At 44.9% G+C, this 14,276-nt stretch overlaps 1 protein-coding gene and 1 pseudogene across 9 annotated transcripts in view; both read left to right on the top strand.

Moving 5' to 3' along the window:
- Positions 1-203: 203 nt before the first annotated feature.
- Positions 204-957, top strand: LOC118730361 (annotated as a pseudogene).
- Positions 958-4,139: 3,182 nt separating this feature from the next.
- Positions 4,140-14,276, top strand: part of NRG1 (neuregulin 1) — a 955,286-nt gene continuing 945,149 nt past the window's right edge. For 8 of the 9 annotated variants that reach the window (XM_045588892.1, XM_045588891.1, XM_045588889.1 and 5 more), the window contains exon 1: positions 4,301-5,111. In XM_045588892.1, coding sequence (XP_045444848.1) covers positions 4,316-5,111 — 796 coding nt within the window. In that variant the 5' untranslated portion in view covers positions 4,301-4,315. Of the gene's footprint in view, positions 5,112-14,276 lie in introns of all 9 variants that reach the window. The other variant, XM_036458252.2, reaches the window with a different exon arrangement.

Genomic DNA, 14,276 nt, shown 5'->3' with positions numbered 1-14,276 from the left:
CTCATGTGGCATATTTTCAAGAAACTGCTAGGGGTGACTTGTAGAATCTCAGTAAAAAGAATATTATGAACCTCATTTATTTCCACAGGGTCTAGGTGAGCAGCTCAGGCTCCTGTCACCATCGTCCCTCCCCCCCACTCCCTCCCCAGCAAGGCTTAGCTGTCTCCAAAACAGCCTCCAAAGACTCCTTGTAGGGATTCTTTCCACTTGGTTCACTGCCAGCTGCAAGCATTTGACACCATGTCAGGATATTTGAGTTGCCGAGACCCTGGTTGGATCCAGGGTTTAGTGCACCTTGATTTGGAGAAAGTAGGGCAGGGCCTCTATCAGGAAATACATTTGGAAACTCTGTGGAAAAAACTAGTTAAAAGGAAGTGTAATCTTGATGAGCTGCCCAAATTTGAGAAGAATTTTAATCAAGAACACCCTGATTTGGCTAAGATGCAAAGTACAAGAGGTGGAGACCTACAGAAGGAAGGAAATTACAGTTAGAGGTCACACTGCCCCAAGTCAGTTCTGAATTTTTATGAAGCAAACTTCCCTGCAAAATGTCATGGACGTGATTGCAAGACAGAACTATACTGAAGCCCTGCTTTTCAAGCTCAGGGATGGCTGGTTGCTCAAAGTGGGTGGATATGGTTAGAATAGCACAGTGTGGATCTGGGAAAACATGGACTTATTTCCAGTGTGCCCATCCATTATCAGCCATTCCTAGAGAGAGGGGATGGGCCTATTTGCATGGTGCTGGCACCAACAGGGAACTGGCCTAACAGGTGCAACAAGTAGTTGCTGGGTTCTCATGCCGATCGATGTCTACTTGCATCTATGAGGATGCTACCCAAGGACCACAAATACCTGGTATGTGGTTTGGAGACAGGTGTGGAAATCTGTATTGCAACACCTGGGAGACTGATTGACTTTTTATTATAGTATCGATATATGTGCTGCCGAAGCGAACACCTGATTGACTTTTTAGAGTGTAGGAAAACCAATGTGAGATGAAGCAGACAGAATGCTTGATATGGGCTGAGAGCCCAAATGAGGAAAATTGTGGGTCGGATTAAGACCCGACAGGTAAACCCTAAGGTGGAGTGCAACTTGGCCAAAAGAAGACAGCTTGCTGAAGACTTCCTGAAAGACTGTGTTCTTACAAACATTGGTGTGCTGGAACTGAGTGCAAACCAACGCATTCTCAGATTGTGGACATACGTCGTGACATAGAGAAGGATGAAAAACATATTTGTCTGACGAGAGAGACCATGAGTGAGGAGGAGAAGAAAACCACTGGTTTTGTTGAAATAAAAAGGTGAACTTAAAGAAAAATGAGGAGAGGTGGGTAGCCTGCCATGGGTATCCATGGTGACAAGAGTCAACAGGAATGTGACTGGGTTCTCAATGAATTCAAACATGAAAAATTCCTATTATGGTTTCTAGAGATGTGGCTTCCAGAGGGCTACTTGTTTTTTTTTTTGTTTGTTTGTTTGTTTTCCCCCCTTTATACAAAGGTGCAGTCTTTCTTCCACATAAACTGTTCCCTCCAGAGGGGAAAAAAGGACAGGTCACAGGTCACTGCCATGGTATCACTCTGTCTCACGCTTTGCGTGGCTGCCATGGTACCACATTGCTTCAGACTGTTTACTGTGATCTGTTGGTCTTTGAGTTTCAGTGAGTTTGCTGAAACATCAAAGAAGTATTTTCATACTTCAATATTCAATGACTTTTTTGTTTAAGCTTGAAGTGGAGAGAGTAGCTTTCAAAGGTACCACGCCTTTTACAAATTGGTGAGTACTGGCACCTGAACTCAGAGCAGGAGAAAAAGAAAGCCAAGCTTTGAAAGTTCCTCCCCCACCTCCACAGCGGTGGTCAGGTAGGGACCTGACAGAGACACATTCTCAAGTGAACCATGGCGTCTTGGATACACTAGGCCAGAGGAGACACAGTGCATAGAAACAACTTTTGGAGGACAGTATGTTTTTCTCGCAGCTGCAATTATAAGGTCTTGGCAAGACAAGCAGGGTGGCCAGGATTTTGAATTCTGATGAGTATGTAATGCAAAGGCCTGAGTACGTTTTTTTGTTTCAAGTTCCTCAAAATGAGCGTAGGAAGAGGTTGCTATGAACCTTGAAGTGGCCCTATGTCACAGAAGCATTCAGATGTCACCTGATGCTCTATCAGGGGACTTGCTGACTTGGGAATGTGTTAGGGAATACACATCCTTTGGACAAGCTCTCTCACTGGGTGGGTAAGGAGCAATGGTGTGGAACAACAGGCATAGCAGACCCTGCTACTGCAGCTGCGCCTGTGATTGGTTACCCAATGCCAACAGGATATTCTCAATGAGACTGAGGAGTCTATGAAAAGGTCTGTTTTTCACAATTACTCTTCATATTGCATGTTAGCGGACAGGATAGTTATTTAAGAAACATGCGAAATGCAAAATGACCTTTTCTTTTGGTATTTAAGTTCGATATTTCTCTATATTTCTGAAACAATTTTTAGGTGTTTTTCTTTTGTGTACTAAAAATGCAGGCTGTGTTTTCACAAAAGAAAATGTACAGTGATTTGCTTTTTTCTTTCTTTTCTTTTTTTCTGTCACCATTTATCCCCCTATACCATTTTCCTTCTCCACCACCCCACCCTCTTCCACCCCCTCTACCCCACCATGCTCTTATCAGCTTTGTCATGAGCTCTTTCTCTCTTTTTTGCTCAATCCCCTCATCCCCTCCAGTCCCCCACCCCTAGCCCCCCCGCTGTCAGTCAGCCTGCTCTCAGTGGCCACTGAATAACAACTTCAGTTTTATTAGGCTGTGGAATATATTTTTCACCATACAAGAGCCTGAGAGAAACATTTTCCTTTAAATGCTAAAAACGTGTTCTCTTTTTTCAAAAACGTATTGTTGACAGTATTACAGATGCCCCACACTCCACCCCTCTCTGCCCCCCTCCACCCAAGTGTGCTCTCTGTTGAGTGGTACTTGCTTGAAAAAGAACATCAATGGGAGACAATGGATTCTTGCTGTAAAAGTAGCTCCTTTAAATTTTGCAGGACAGGGAGTGGAGAAGGAGGGGGAGGGGGGCGCTGGAGCGGGGTGGAATAAGGATCTGGAGTGGGGGAAGCTGGCATTCAGAATAACATTTAACCTTCATGTCTGGACCTTCTGTGCCAGCAGCCACAGACCTCTTTCCGTTCTTTTTATCTATTAAAAAAAAAAATGACGAGTTGACAAAGTGCCACCAACTTGACACCAAGCGGCCTTATTGAGCAACAATGCTCATGGCAGCAGCCCCGCGCGTCATAAAGGGATTTCACCTGGAGGAGAGGCCGGGGTGACCAGGGCTGAAGTGTCCCCGGAGGAAGGATGGAGCGAGGGCAGTGCCAGGCCTGGAGTGTCGCTGGCTGTGCGCGCGTTCCGGTGCGGGGGAGCGCGAGGAAGGCAAAGTTGGTTGATTGCTGCTCGTCTCCCATGAACATGCGGCTCCCCTGGACTCTCCACTAACCAGTCCTCCCAAAACTTTTCCGGAGCGAGGACCCGCATCGCCTGGGTCTCCCCTTTTCCTGCCGGCTCTCCACCGCCCCCCTCCCCCGCGCGTCCGGGCGCCCAGCGCGGCTAACAGGTGCCGGCTCGCTCCCCGGGAATGAGCGCAGCCTGCTCGGCTGCAGCCCGGCCGCCCATTGCAGCATCGGGGCGGCGGAGAGGGAGGAGGCGCGCGGGGAAGGGAGGACCGCGGAGGACCGGCTCAGGCATGGGGACGGCGCGGGCTCGCCGCGCAGGTAGCCTGGCTGGCGGGGCCCGGCGGCTCCCGGGCACGCAACCCCGCCTCCCGGGCGCTCTCCCTCGCAGCCTCAGCATCCGCCGCAGCAGCATCCCTTCGCACAAAGGACCGGTGCCCGCCGAGCGGCGCCTCCACCTCCGCGTCCTCCTCCGGTGACAGCAGCCCCGACAGCAGCGCTCGGCGCGGGGAGGACCTGTCACTCCCAGCAACCCAGGCGGAGGCAGCGGCTTTTTTTTTTTCCTTTCCCATTTTGCTTTATTTTTATTTATCTTTTTATTTATTTAATTTTGCCCTTATACCTCTTCGCCTTTCTGCGGTCCTATCTACCTCCTCCGCCTCCAGCTCCTCCAGCTCCAGCTCTCCCAGCTCCAGCTCCCATACACAACTCTCCTGCACCCCCCCCCCCCCCAATAAATAAATAACAGGAGGAGGGCCAGGGCGGGAGGAGAGAGGAAAAGGGAGGCAGCCGTGGAGAGAGAGAGGCGGGCACCCTCCTTTGAACCGACAGCCCGGAGCCCCGCAAGCACGCACCTCGCGCACCATGAGATGGTGGCGCCGCGCCCCGCACCGCTGCTCCGGGGACGCCGGCCCCGGGGCCCCGCGCCCTGGCCCCGCCGCCCGCCCGCCGCCGCCGCCGCCGCTTCTTCTTCTTCCTCTGCTGCTGCTGCTGCCGGGGACAGAGGCCCTGGCTCCCGGGGCGGCCCTGGCTCCCGGGGCGGCTCCCGCGGGGGCCTCGGGGTGCTCCTCGTCCCCGCCCAGCGCGGGCTGGGTGCAGGAGCTGGCGCGGCGCGCCGCGGTGGTGATCGAGGGGAAGGTGCACTCGCCGCGGCGGCAGCAGGGGGCACTCGACCGGCAGGCAGCGGCGGCGGCGGGCGAGGCAGGGGCGCGGGGTGGCGTTCGGCAGCCACCAGCCGCTGGCCCGGGAACACCTGGGCCGCCGATCGCCCAGGACGCGCTCACCACCGCCGCCAACGGGACCCCCGTGCCCACCCGGCAGAGCGCACCGGCGGCGGCGCCCAGCGTGGGAGCCCCGGGGGACCAGGCGGCGCCCCCCTATCTGGTGAAGGTGCACCAGGTCTGGGCGGTGAAAGCCGGGGGCTTGAAGAAGGATTCGCTGCTCACCGTGCGCCTGGGCGCCTGGGGCCACCCCGCCGCCTTCCCGTCCTGCGGAAGGCTCAAGGAGGACAGCAGGTACATCTTCTTCATGGAGCCCGACGACGCCAACGGCAGCAGCAGCAGCAGCCGGCCACCGGCCGCCTTCCGAGCGTCATTCCCCCCGCTGGAGACCGGCCGGAACCTCAAGAAGGAGGTCAGCAGGGTGCTGTGCAAGCGGTGCGGTAAGTCCTGCGCCCCCCGGGGCGGGCGTGCTCCGGGGAGGTGGCGAGCGAGCAGCCGGGCTAGGGGGTTCGACGGCTGCTGCGAAGCAGAGGCGGTCTTGTTGCAAGTTCAGTGTCTTGGGGCTGCAGACTTATCTAAGCAGACCTCAGCCAGCTCCCTTTCTCCCGGTTTGCCATGAAGGAGAGGACCAAGTTTGGTGCTCAGTTGGGGCCACCTGAAACTTTTTAATCCCTTGGTTTCCTGCGCCAAGCAGAATGGGAAGGGACTCATTGCTTCCTCCTGAGTGCAGAACTGAACTTGGCTTTGGTTGGGAACTGCTGCTGCTGTGGCTGCTTTGGTGGTGCTTTTTCCTTTGAGGGGAAGAAGGGTGAGGCCAGCAGGGTTTGAACACCTTGCCTTCCCTTGGAGTCCTCAGGGGTCAGGGGCCTGTGTCTGGGGAGAGCCTTATAAGGAAAGGACAGCGTCCTGAGGTTCCTGTAGATGTGGCAGCTTGATGTCCAACAGATAGTCTGTGTCTTTTGAGTGTGTGTAGGTGAGAAGTAATAATAAAGTTGTGTTTCTTTTTTTAGCTGAAATAATTTCAAGCCTTTTTTGTTTTCACAATATTTTGGTTTGGAGTATATTTTGGCACTGGAGTGAATCAGAGCAGATGAATGTCATTATGGAGCTACACGTGTAGGCCCTGAAGAATTGTGGAAAAGTTTAGCAGACTGTTTCCCAGACCTTTTTGAGACCACCAGAAAGTGTTCTTTCCAGGGCTCCTTAATATGATCAGGTTCGAGCGATTAGTTGGTAAAGTCATGACCTTTCTGAGGTAGCATTGCGTTGATAAAATAATTTCTAGGTTCTAAAGATCTGTATGATTTCCCAATGATCACGCCATCACTACAACGTAACAGGGCTTCTTCTAAAAAAATTTACACGATTGCACATCACACATTCTAATATGCATCATAGCATTCTCCCAGGTCTTTATGTGTCTGTCTAAGAGATGGTTGGGTTCGCTGACTTTTTACAAAACTCAGCATCAAGCCGTGGCCAGTCTGCCTGAGATGCAATGTGTGCCGGCTCCTTTACGTGTTTGTAGCTGGGATGGGCAATTTAAATTTCTGGCTGGCATTTGTGGTGCTTCTATCCTGCAGTGAATGAATATAGAATGACTTGTGTTTAAAGGACCGGAAAGGGTATTGCTCACCCACCCTTTCCTCCTCTTAGCAGTGCTTGCTGGGTGCCACAGACCTGTTAGGACTGCACCGCTGTGTGGACAGAAGCTGTTCTCAGAAGGTGGTGCTGAAGCAAGCTGAGCTTATGTGGGGATTCCCTGGGTCTGGCTGGTAGATGTCACTGTACAGCACGGGGATGCTCTGCTGGGAGTTCCTTATGAGGGAACACAAAAGCTCCACACCCTTGTACTGCAGCATATGCTGTTCTGTGATAGAGTCTGAAACAACCCTTTGGAAGCCACACCATCATCCGATTTTGACGTTTTATTGTATGCCATACAGGAAGAATTTTGCCTTGACCCCAAGCCATATGAGTTGTGAATCATTTACTATCCATGGTGGGAAGTTTATATAAAGGGGATTGTAGTTGGTGATGATGCTGAGGATTGAGGGTCTTTACTACAATAGGTTAGTAACAGCATTGGTTTGTTTGCGTTTTCACTAGAAATACATGTCAGGCTTCAGGGGCAAAGTTCTTTAAGTGTCAAGGATGTTTGGAAATGGGAAAATCATGTTGTCTGAAGAAATACTATCCTGTTTATGTGCTTCTAAGGCAAAAAGACTTCACTGGAGGTAATTTTGCCCTTTGATCTGCCAGTCAAAGGAAACACAGTTCTAAGTTGTGGCATGCTATGCATAGCAGGTGTGTGTGTGTGTGTGTGTGTCTTTAAATGAACTGGAAATAACCCGTGTGTAATTGAGTAGATCAGGAAATTATGAGGTTACTGCTCTAGGTTTGTGTAATTATTGTGTATGTTTGTTGATTTTAGCGTTATGCACTTTTCAAGTAGGATATTGCTTGAAATATTGACTCATAGATGTAGCTAAAGAGTAACTGAAATCATGTTAAACATTTCTCTTAAATTTTTATGGTTACAGTAGTTATTGTGACAGGATAAGATAAAAGTAAATAGTGTATGCTATGATGTGTAATGTAAACTCAGTAAATCCATACTTGAAACGCTGGGTGTAAAAGTGTGTGAAAACTTGTCAATTCATCCAGTTGTGAGGTCACAGTTAACAATGTCATTCAGAACCTACCAGGCAAAGGAACACAAACAAATGGTGTGTGTGTAGGGGGGGGGAGGGGGAGGGAGAGGGGGTATATACAGAGAGAATGAGGGTTGATTTGTCCTTGTTCAGCTGCTTCTGTGGGCACAGGATTTCAAGGACAGTGATGGAGCAGAGGGTTCTTATCTAACAACATGAGGCTGCCCTGGGGGCGTGACGGTTTTGTTCCTGCCTGAGCCATGATGTTAGGCAAAGTCATTTTGTGATCTCATGCCCAGGGGAGCAGTTTCCAGCTCTCACGCCTTCAGCTGCAGTGTTGCTTCCTACAAGTTGCTCACTAGTGTAGAAACTACACATGCAACAGATTAGCTTTAGTGTTGGGTTCATAGGAATCTTCCCTGAGTATTTCTTTTTTTCACTTTCTAAGCTAAATAGTGTCTGTAAAAAAGAAACTCTTCTCTGAAGAAGAAAAAAAAAAGAGGATCTTTTGAAACAGAAATTGTTCAGTATATTTTAGAAAACAACACAGAATTTCATAGCTTTGTTGCTTTATAGTGGAAGTTTGGGTAAATAACATTTACTTTATAGTTATAGAAATTCTTGCCAGCCTTTGTGTTTTTTGTTTGTTTGTTTGTTTGTTTTTGCTATTCACTGAACAAGCCAAGAGATGTTCTATGTTTTATATGCGTCATACTGCAAAATAACTTGCTGTTCAATTAAATTTCTGTTACTCAAATCATTGTTTGAAGTGCTGTGTTTTTAGTTTTCAAAGCATTGATGTTATACTAGGCAGAAGCTAATTTCCAAAAAGGAGTAAAATTACTGATGATGAATAACTCTATAATTGGGCTATACAGATTTGTACATCAATTGTGTTTTTATACGGCAATCTAAATATTTGGTATATCATATGATATTGAGTGTATTGACAAGGTAATCATGTTTATCAAATATTTATGATAAATAACACCATTTTATTCTAATATCTTCAATAACTATTTAATCAAAAGTGCTGACCTTATGGTGTTATGAAAATGAGAAAAATGCTGTAGGGATTTTTCAGCCAGCATTTAAGAAAATTATTTTTAATAAAATCTATATTAAGGAAGTAGCAATAGGAACAGATGCAGCTTGACTGGTTTTATTTCATAAATACACATGTAAATTTTATTTCCCAAGTGTTTGTGACTGCTCTCTTTAAACTGTATAAATATTACTTTAAAAAACCTATACCATATTTAAAACACTTCTTTCTGTTGAGGATAGGAACTGTATTTTATAATGTTTATGTTTAAAAAATGAAACCCAGATAGATCATTTGGGAAAACAACCCCTTAAAATAAAAACATTTTAAAAGGAGAATGTAAGTATCCGAATTAGACTTTTTGACAAGCACTAGGGGATAGTTCTCATCCATTGTGGGAGATCTATAAATCCTCTGAATCCAGGAGTGCTTTACCATATGTCTTAATGTATTAGGTAAGACTGGGAAGCTTACACAGCACGGAGGGTCAAAACAATGAGCTGTGTTCCTGCTGGCCTGTGTATTTATAGCAAATGAGAGCAAAAGACGTGATTGGGCGGGTTAATGCCCTTGTCAAATATAATCTATTCATTGTCCAGGAAATCTTTGCTTCAATGCCCCCTTTTTTCCCTGTTAATTTTTTTCTCAATTATAAATGTAACATCTTTTAAAACCTTTTTTTTTTTAATTTTGGTGACAATATATGAACTGGCTAGATGTCAAAAGATCCTCAAACTCTCATATGCCCTTAGTACTTTGCAATAATTGGTGTGTTTTTTTTTGTTTGGTTGGTTTTTTTTTTGGTTGTTTTGGATATGCTCAAATATCATGAAAAGATGATCTCTATAATTAGCTCTGATTGAGTGAGTATTTTGATTAGCCTTAGAGAAATAAGTGATAATAATGAAAACAAAAAGTACATAATGAGTAATAGTGGGATTCATTGATGGTTATACTCAGTGGAAGTGTATAATGGAAACAGAAGCTAAAAATTTAGGGATTTTACTTACTCATGCACTTTGTTAGCAATAATACTAATGTGACATGCCTTACTCAAAATTTTCAAAATAAGAGGAATTTTTAATGTTCTTGTTTTTAAATAACAGAATGAATGTGGTGGACAGTTTTCTATTCATATACGAATGCTCTAAATTTGTGCATGTACTTGTGGCTTTGTGAACAATACCAATAAAGTAACATTATGAATGAATCTATGACCTAGTTACTTTCCCCAATACCAGTCACTTTATAATACTTGAACAACTGAGTAGTGATACCTATATTCTGTCATACTTTTAAATCTAAAGCTGACTTATTTGAGAATTTATAAACTACAGACATAAGTCTTACTGAGAGAGAGGTTGTGTTTTCGTATTGTTTAATGCAGTGGTCGGCAAACTCATTAGTCAACAGAGCCAGATATCAACAGTACAACGATTGAAATTTCTTTTGAGAGCCAAAATTTTTAAACTTAAACTTCTAACACCACTTCTTCAAAATAGACTCACCCAGGCCGTGGTATTTTGTAGAAGAGTCACAAAGGACCAAACAGCCGCATGTGGCTCTCGAGCTGTGGTTTGCCAACCACTGGTTTAGTGTATGAGAGGCAGGCTTGTTTCTGCAATTTTCCTCATGGTTCTCCATCCCCAAAGGGCCCATCCAGATTGAAGAAGATAAAATAAAAGACATTTTGATGAGGTTGAGCATAGATCCAATTGATCTGAAACAATTCCCCCCAATATAGACTTGCCATCCAGGAATCCTTGAGAGACATGTGTAAGTGGTAATTGATGTTACTACTATTATTTTTTGTTTTTGTTTTAAGAGAACCAGGATATGTTTTCTATGGCAAATAGTTTCCTTGAAAATTAGGTTCTAACCTTGGTTCACCCATTAGGACCATGTATTGTAACATCTGCATCTTGTTTTTCATAATAACTAAAACAAAACAAAGAGAAGAGATTTCGTTTCACCACTTGGATGGCATATAGGTAAGGTGACCAGACGTCCTGCTTTTGGCGGGACAGATTCTTTCAAAAAATCGGGACTTTTTTAAAAACACTGCGGGACCTGGGACAAATTGTTAAAGATTGGAACTGTCCTGCCAAAAGCAGAACATCTGGTCACCTTATATTTGGGAGATAGTCCTGTCAGATCCTAACTCAGGTGTTTGCCTTTCATATTTCCCTGTGAGTGGTTGCATGAATGGATCTTAGTTTGCAAGAGACCAAAGTATAGAATTGCTATTCATCATCACATTAACTAGCCCTTCTCCTGACACCTTGGGATTCAGCCGTCTGTCCAAATATGACAGAAAATGGAGGTCTCTTGTGAATGTGGATGGTCTCTCTGTTCCTGAGAGACTCTTTGATTATCCTCTAAGGACAGCAATGCTATCGTGCTCTTTCTTCATCTCCACTTCAGAGGTTTCCCCTCCAAAGTCCAAGACCCTGGCCTTGATATATGCCCCAGTGTGCTGGGACCTGTAAGAAAACAGCTCTGGGTGGCACATGATTCCAGAGCTGATAGCCAGATTTCAGAGGCAATGCCAGGCCCACAGAATCAAGAGGATGGACTCAATTTCTTTCTTTTTGCTCTGCTTTGCCAGAATATGTGAGCTGAACTGAGCCCAGCACAAGGGAACATGCTGGGTGAGGGCACTGGAGTCTAGGTAGTGGGTGTACCCAGGAGCCCAGGGCATGGGGGCCAGACCTGAGAGAGATGCACCATCCTCTGCTTTGCTGAATGTGGAAAGCCCACCGCTGTGATGCTGTCATTCCAAATGTTGTCTCTAACTTGGGAATTCTTATTAAGGCAAATGAAACTAAAACATAGAGGGGCTAACTAAAAATCACTTGCTTATAACTACCACTCCTTATATGATGTAGTCCCATTTGTTTGTACCTTTTATGCCTCCTTGTTACACACCTATAACGCGATTGCTATGTGTAGATTGAATACCTGTTTAATAATTCATTAAATGAATAATTGACTGTGGCACCCCAGCTCATTAGATAGCGGCAATCACTGTTTTAGACTACATTTTGAAGGAAAAGGAAGAACTCTTTCCTGAATCTGTCTCTTCAGGTCTGTACTTTGGTGAGACGAGTACGTGTAGGAAGTAGTATTTGGAGCCATATTTTACCAGGGAATCAATTCCTTCTTTTACCACCAAGAGAATTGTCTCTGCTTCAACCTTTGGACTTCAGAGAAAGGCTATTTAATTTCCTAAAATTTGTGTTTCCTCCATTATTTATTCTGTGTAATCTATAGCCCCAGCTCGGAAAACAACTCTCAAATCATTCCAACTCATTATGATGCTATTGTTAGATCTCAGTACTCGCATCCCATGCTCTTCCTGGACCTCCCCCACAGGTGTTAGCCATCTCAGCCCAATAAGTTCAGTTCTTTTAAATGAATATGGAAAAGTACTGCTCTTGTCCCTAAAAAAAGGAGTAAAATAAGATCTTGGATGCATTACTTTTCTCCTTTGTTTTTAACATCTTGTCAGCTCTTGGTTAAACTGCAGGTGGGATGGCACACGCTCATTGGGGCTTGGATGAATAATGAGATCCTTTCCCTTCCCTTTCCAGTGGCCCCAGAGACACCACAGGCAAAGATGTGTTCTCAGTGGCAGCACTTTATCTTCCTGTAGGGAGTGTGCTGGCTGCACCTCTGTACCGAACCTGGTAGCTTCCTACTGAGGGGGAGAAGGATGGCTGAGTTTGCTTTAAATAGGATTTATCTCTAGATTTTGCCCTTTGGAGGTGACTCTGGTGAGTAGGGCTCCTTGGTGACTCCCAGGGAGAGTGGTAGCATCATTGTCCTGTCATTAGCACCGAAAGGTCACCGCTTTGATATTGCCCATGCTCTCTACTTTTTTGGCAGCCGGGCACTTCTGAGACACTCTTCCTTCATTGTCCTCTCTCCCATCCATCTAGATTGCTCACATCTGGTCCTCAGAAACACTAGCAACTTCTCTTTCATAGGATTGAAGATTTTAATAAAAGCTAGAGCATGATGGAAGGTAGTCTTATTCTGGTGAACAGATTTCCCCCCAAATTGTGGTAACATAATATTTACCAATTTAACCATTTTTTAGTATGCAGTTCAACGCCGTTAAATATTCACATTGTTGGGCAGCCATCATCATCATTCCTTTCCAGAACGTTTTTATCTTTCAAATGGAAACTCTATACCCATCAAAGAAGTCCTCATTCTCTTCTTCTCCCAGCCCCTTGTAACTACTTTTGTCTCCATGAATTTGACTAGAAGGACCTCACATTAAGTGGCAAAATGCAGTAGTTGCCTTTTTGTGCCTGGCTTATTTCATTTTGCATAATGTCCAAGATTCATCCATTTTTAGCATATGTCAGAGTTTCCTTTTCAAGACTGATTAATATTCCATTGTGTGTATAAGTCACATTTTGTTTATCCATTCATCTGTCAAAGGAACTCGGGTTGCTTTCACCTTTTGGCTATTGTGAATAATACTGCTATGAAGATGTGTATACAACTATCTATTCAAGAGCCTGCTTTCCTCCTGGCTCGTATTGCTCCATGGTTAGAACATAGGCCAGCCTATGCAATGAAAGGTCTTGGGTTTGATTCCCAGTCAAGGGCACATACCTGTGTTGCAGGTTCAATCCCTGGCCCTAGTCGGGGTACGTGCAGGAGGCAACCAACCAATTGATGTGTCTTTCTCACATTGACGTCTCTCTCTTATTCTCTCTCTTCCTACCCCACTTCCACTCTCTCTAAAATGTCGATGGAATAAATATCATTGGGTGAGGATTAACAACAACAACAGACCCTGCTTTCAGATATTTTGGGTATATGTATATGCCCAGAAGTGGAATTACTGGATCAGATTTTAATTCTATCTTTACTCTTTTGAGGAACCACCATACTGTTTTTCACAGCAACTGAACCATTTTACATTTCCACCAGCAAATCATAAAGGTTCCAATTTCTCTACATTCTCACCAATGTGTTTTATTTTCTATTGTTTTGAGAAAAGTCATCCTAATGGGTATGAAGGGATGGTGAGCAGTTTTCCTGTTATTGTTTTCTACTCAAATTTAGTGCCTCTAATTAGACTGTCATTAATAAGAGACCAACATTCTTGGAATAATAGAGAGGCATTTATTCAGAATTTAGGCTCCTGAATCTGAATCCACCAAGTGACAAAATTACAACAAATAATAGCTTAATAAAAACCAATAAAAGGTTAAAAAGTAAGCTTGCATATACATAAGAATATGTATTTCTACTCATATTGCTATCAATGTGTTCCAGAAAGGCAACTTATCACACTTGTATTAGTATCTGAATCTTTTAATCTATTTTACTTATTCATTAATGTTTCATTTTTGAATAACAGTTTCCTGCCTCTATTCTGTCCACTGCTCTAAATCACCTTCCTTTAAACATGGCATTGGGGTATGAGTCATTCTAAAATATTAAATTTTATTAGAATTCTTTCCTGGCTTAGGAACTTTCAATGATTATGTCACAGTTAACTCTAGAACCTGACATTGAATGTCCTTCTTAGTCCAAATGAAATCTGTCTCATGTTTACTATAAGAATGGTTTCATCCTGTCCATCTCAGTTGCCCCGTGAATGGCCATGCACTCCCCTAGTCCTCCTGTTTGTTCCTATGCCTTTGCCTCTGCCTGGATCTCCCTCCTTATTTCTGCCCCTGGAAATTCTAATCTTCTCCAGGGCCAGCTCAGATTCCATTGCTTCCATGGCAGACCTGGTAATGATCCTGCTGGAAATACTCACACTAGCCCTTGAAAATAGAGAGAAGCATCCATTGGCTACCTCCTGCACGTCCCCTACTGGGGATTGTGCCTGCAACCTGGGCATGTGCCCTGACCTGGAATCAAACTGGTGACCTCTC

Source organism: Pipistrellus kuhlii, unplaced genomic scaffold, assembly GCF_014108245.1.
Source record: "Pipistrellus kuhlii isolate mPipKuh1 unplaced genomic scaffold, mPipKuh1.p scaffold_m20_p_3, whole genome shotgun sequence".
Classification (NCBI taxonomy): Eukaryota; Metazoa; Chordata; class Mammalia; order Chiroptera; family Vespertilionidae; genus Pipistrellus; species Pipistrellus kuhlii.
The sequence above is the reverse complement of the archived record's forward strand: the minus strand, read 5'-3'. Positions and strand labels throughout refer to the sequence as shown.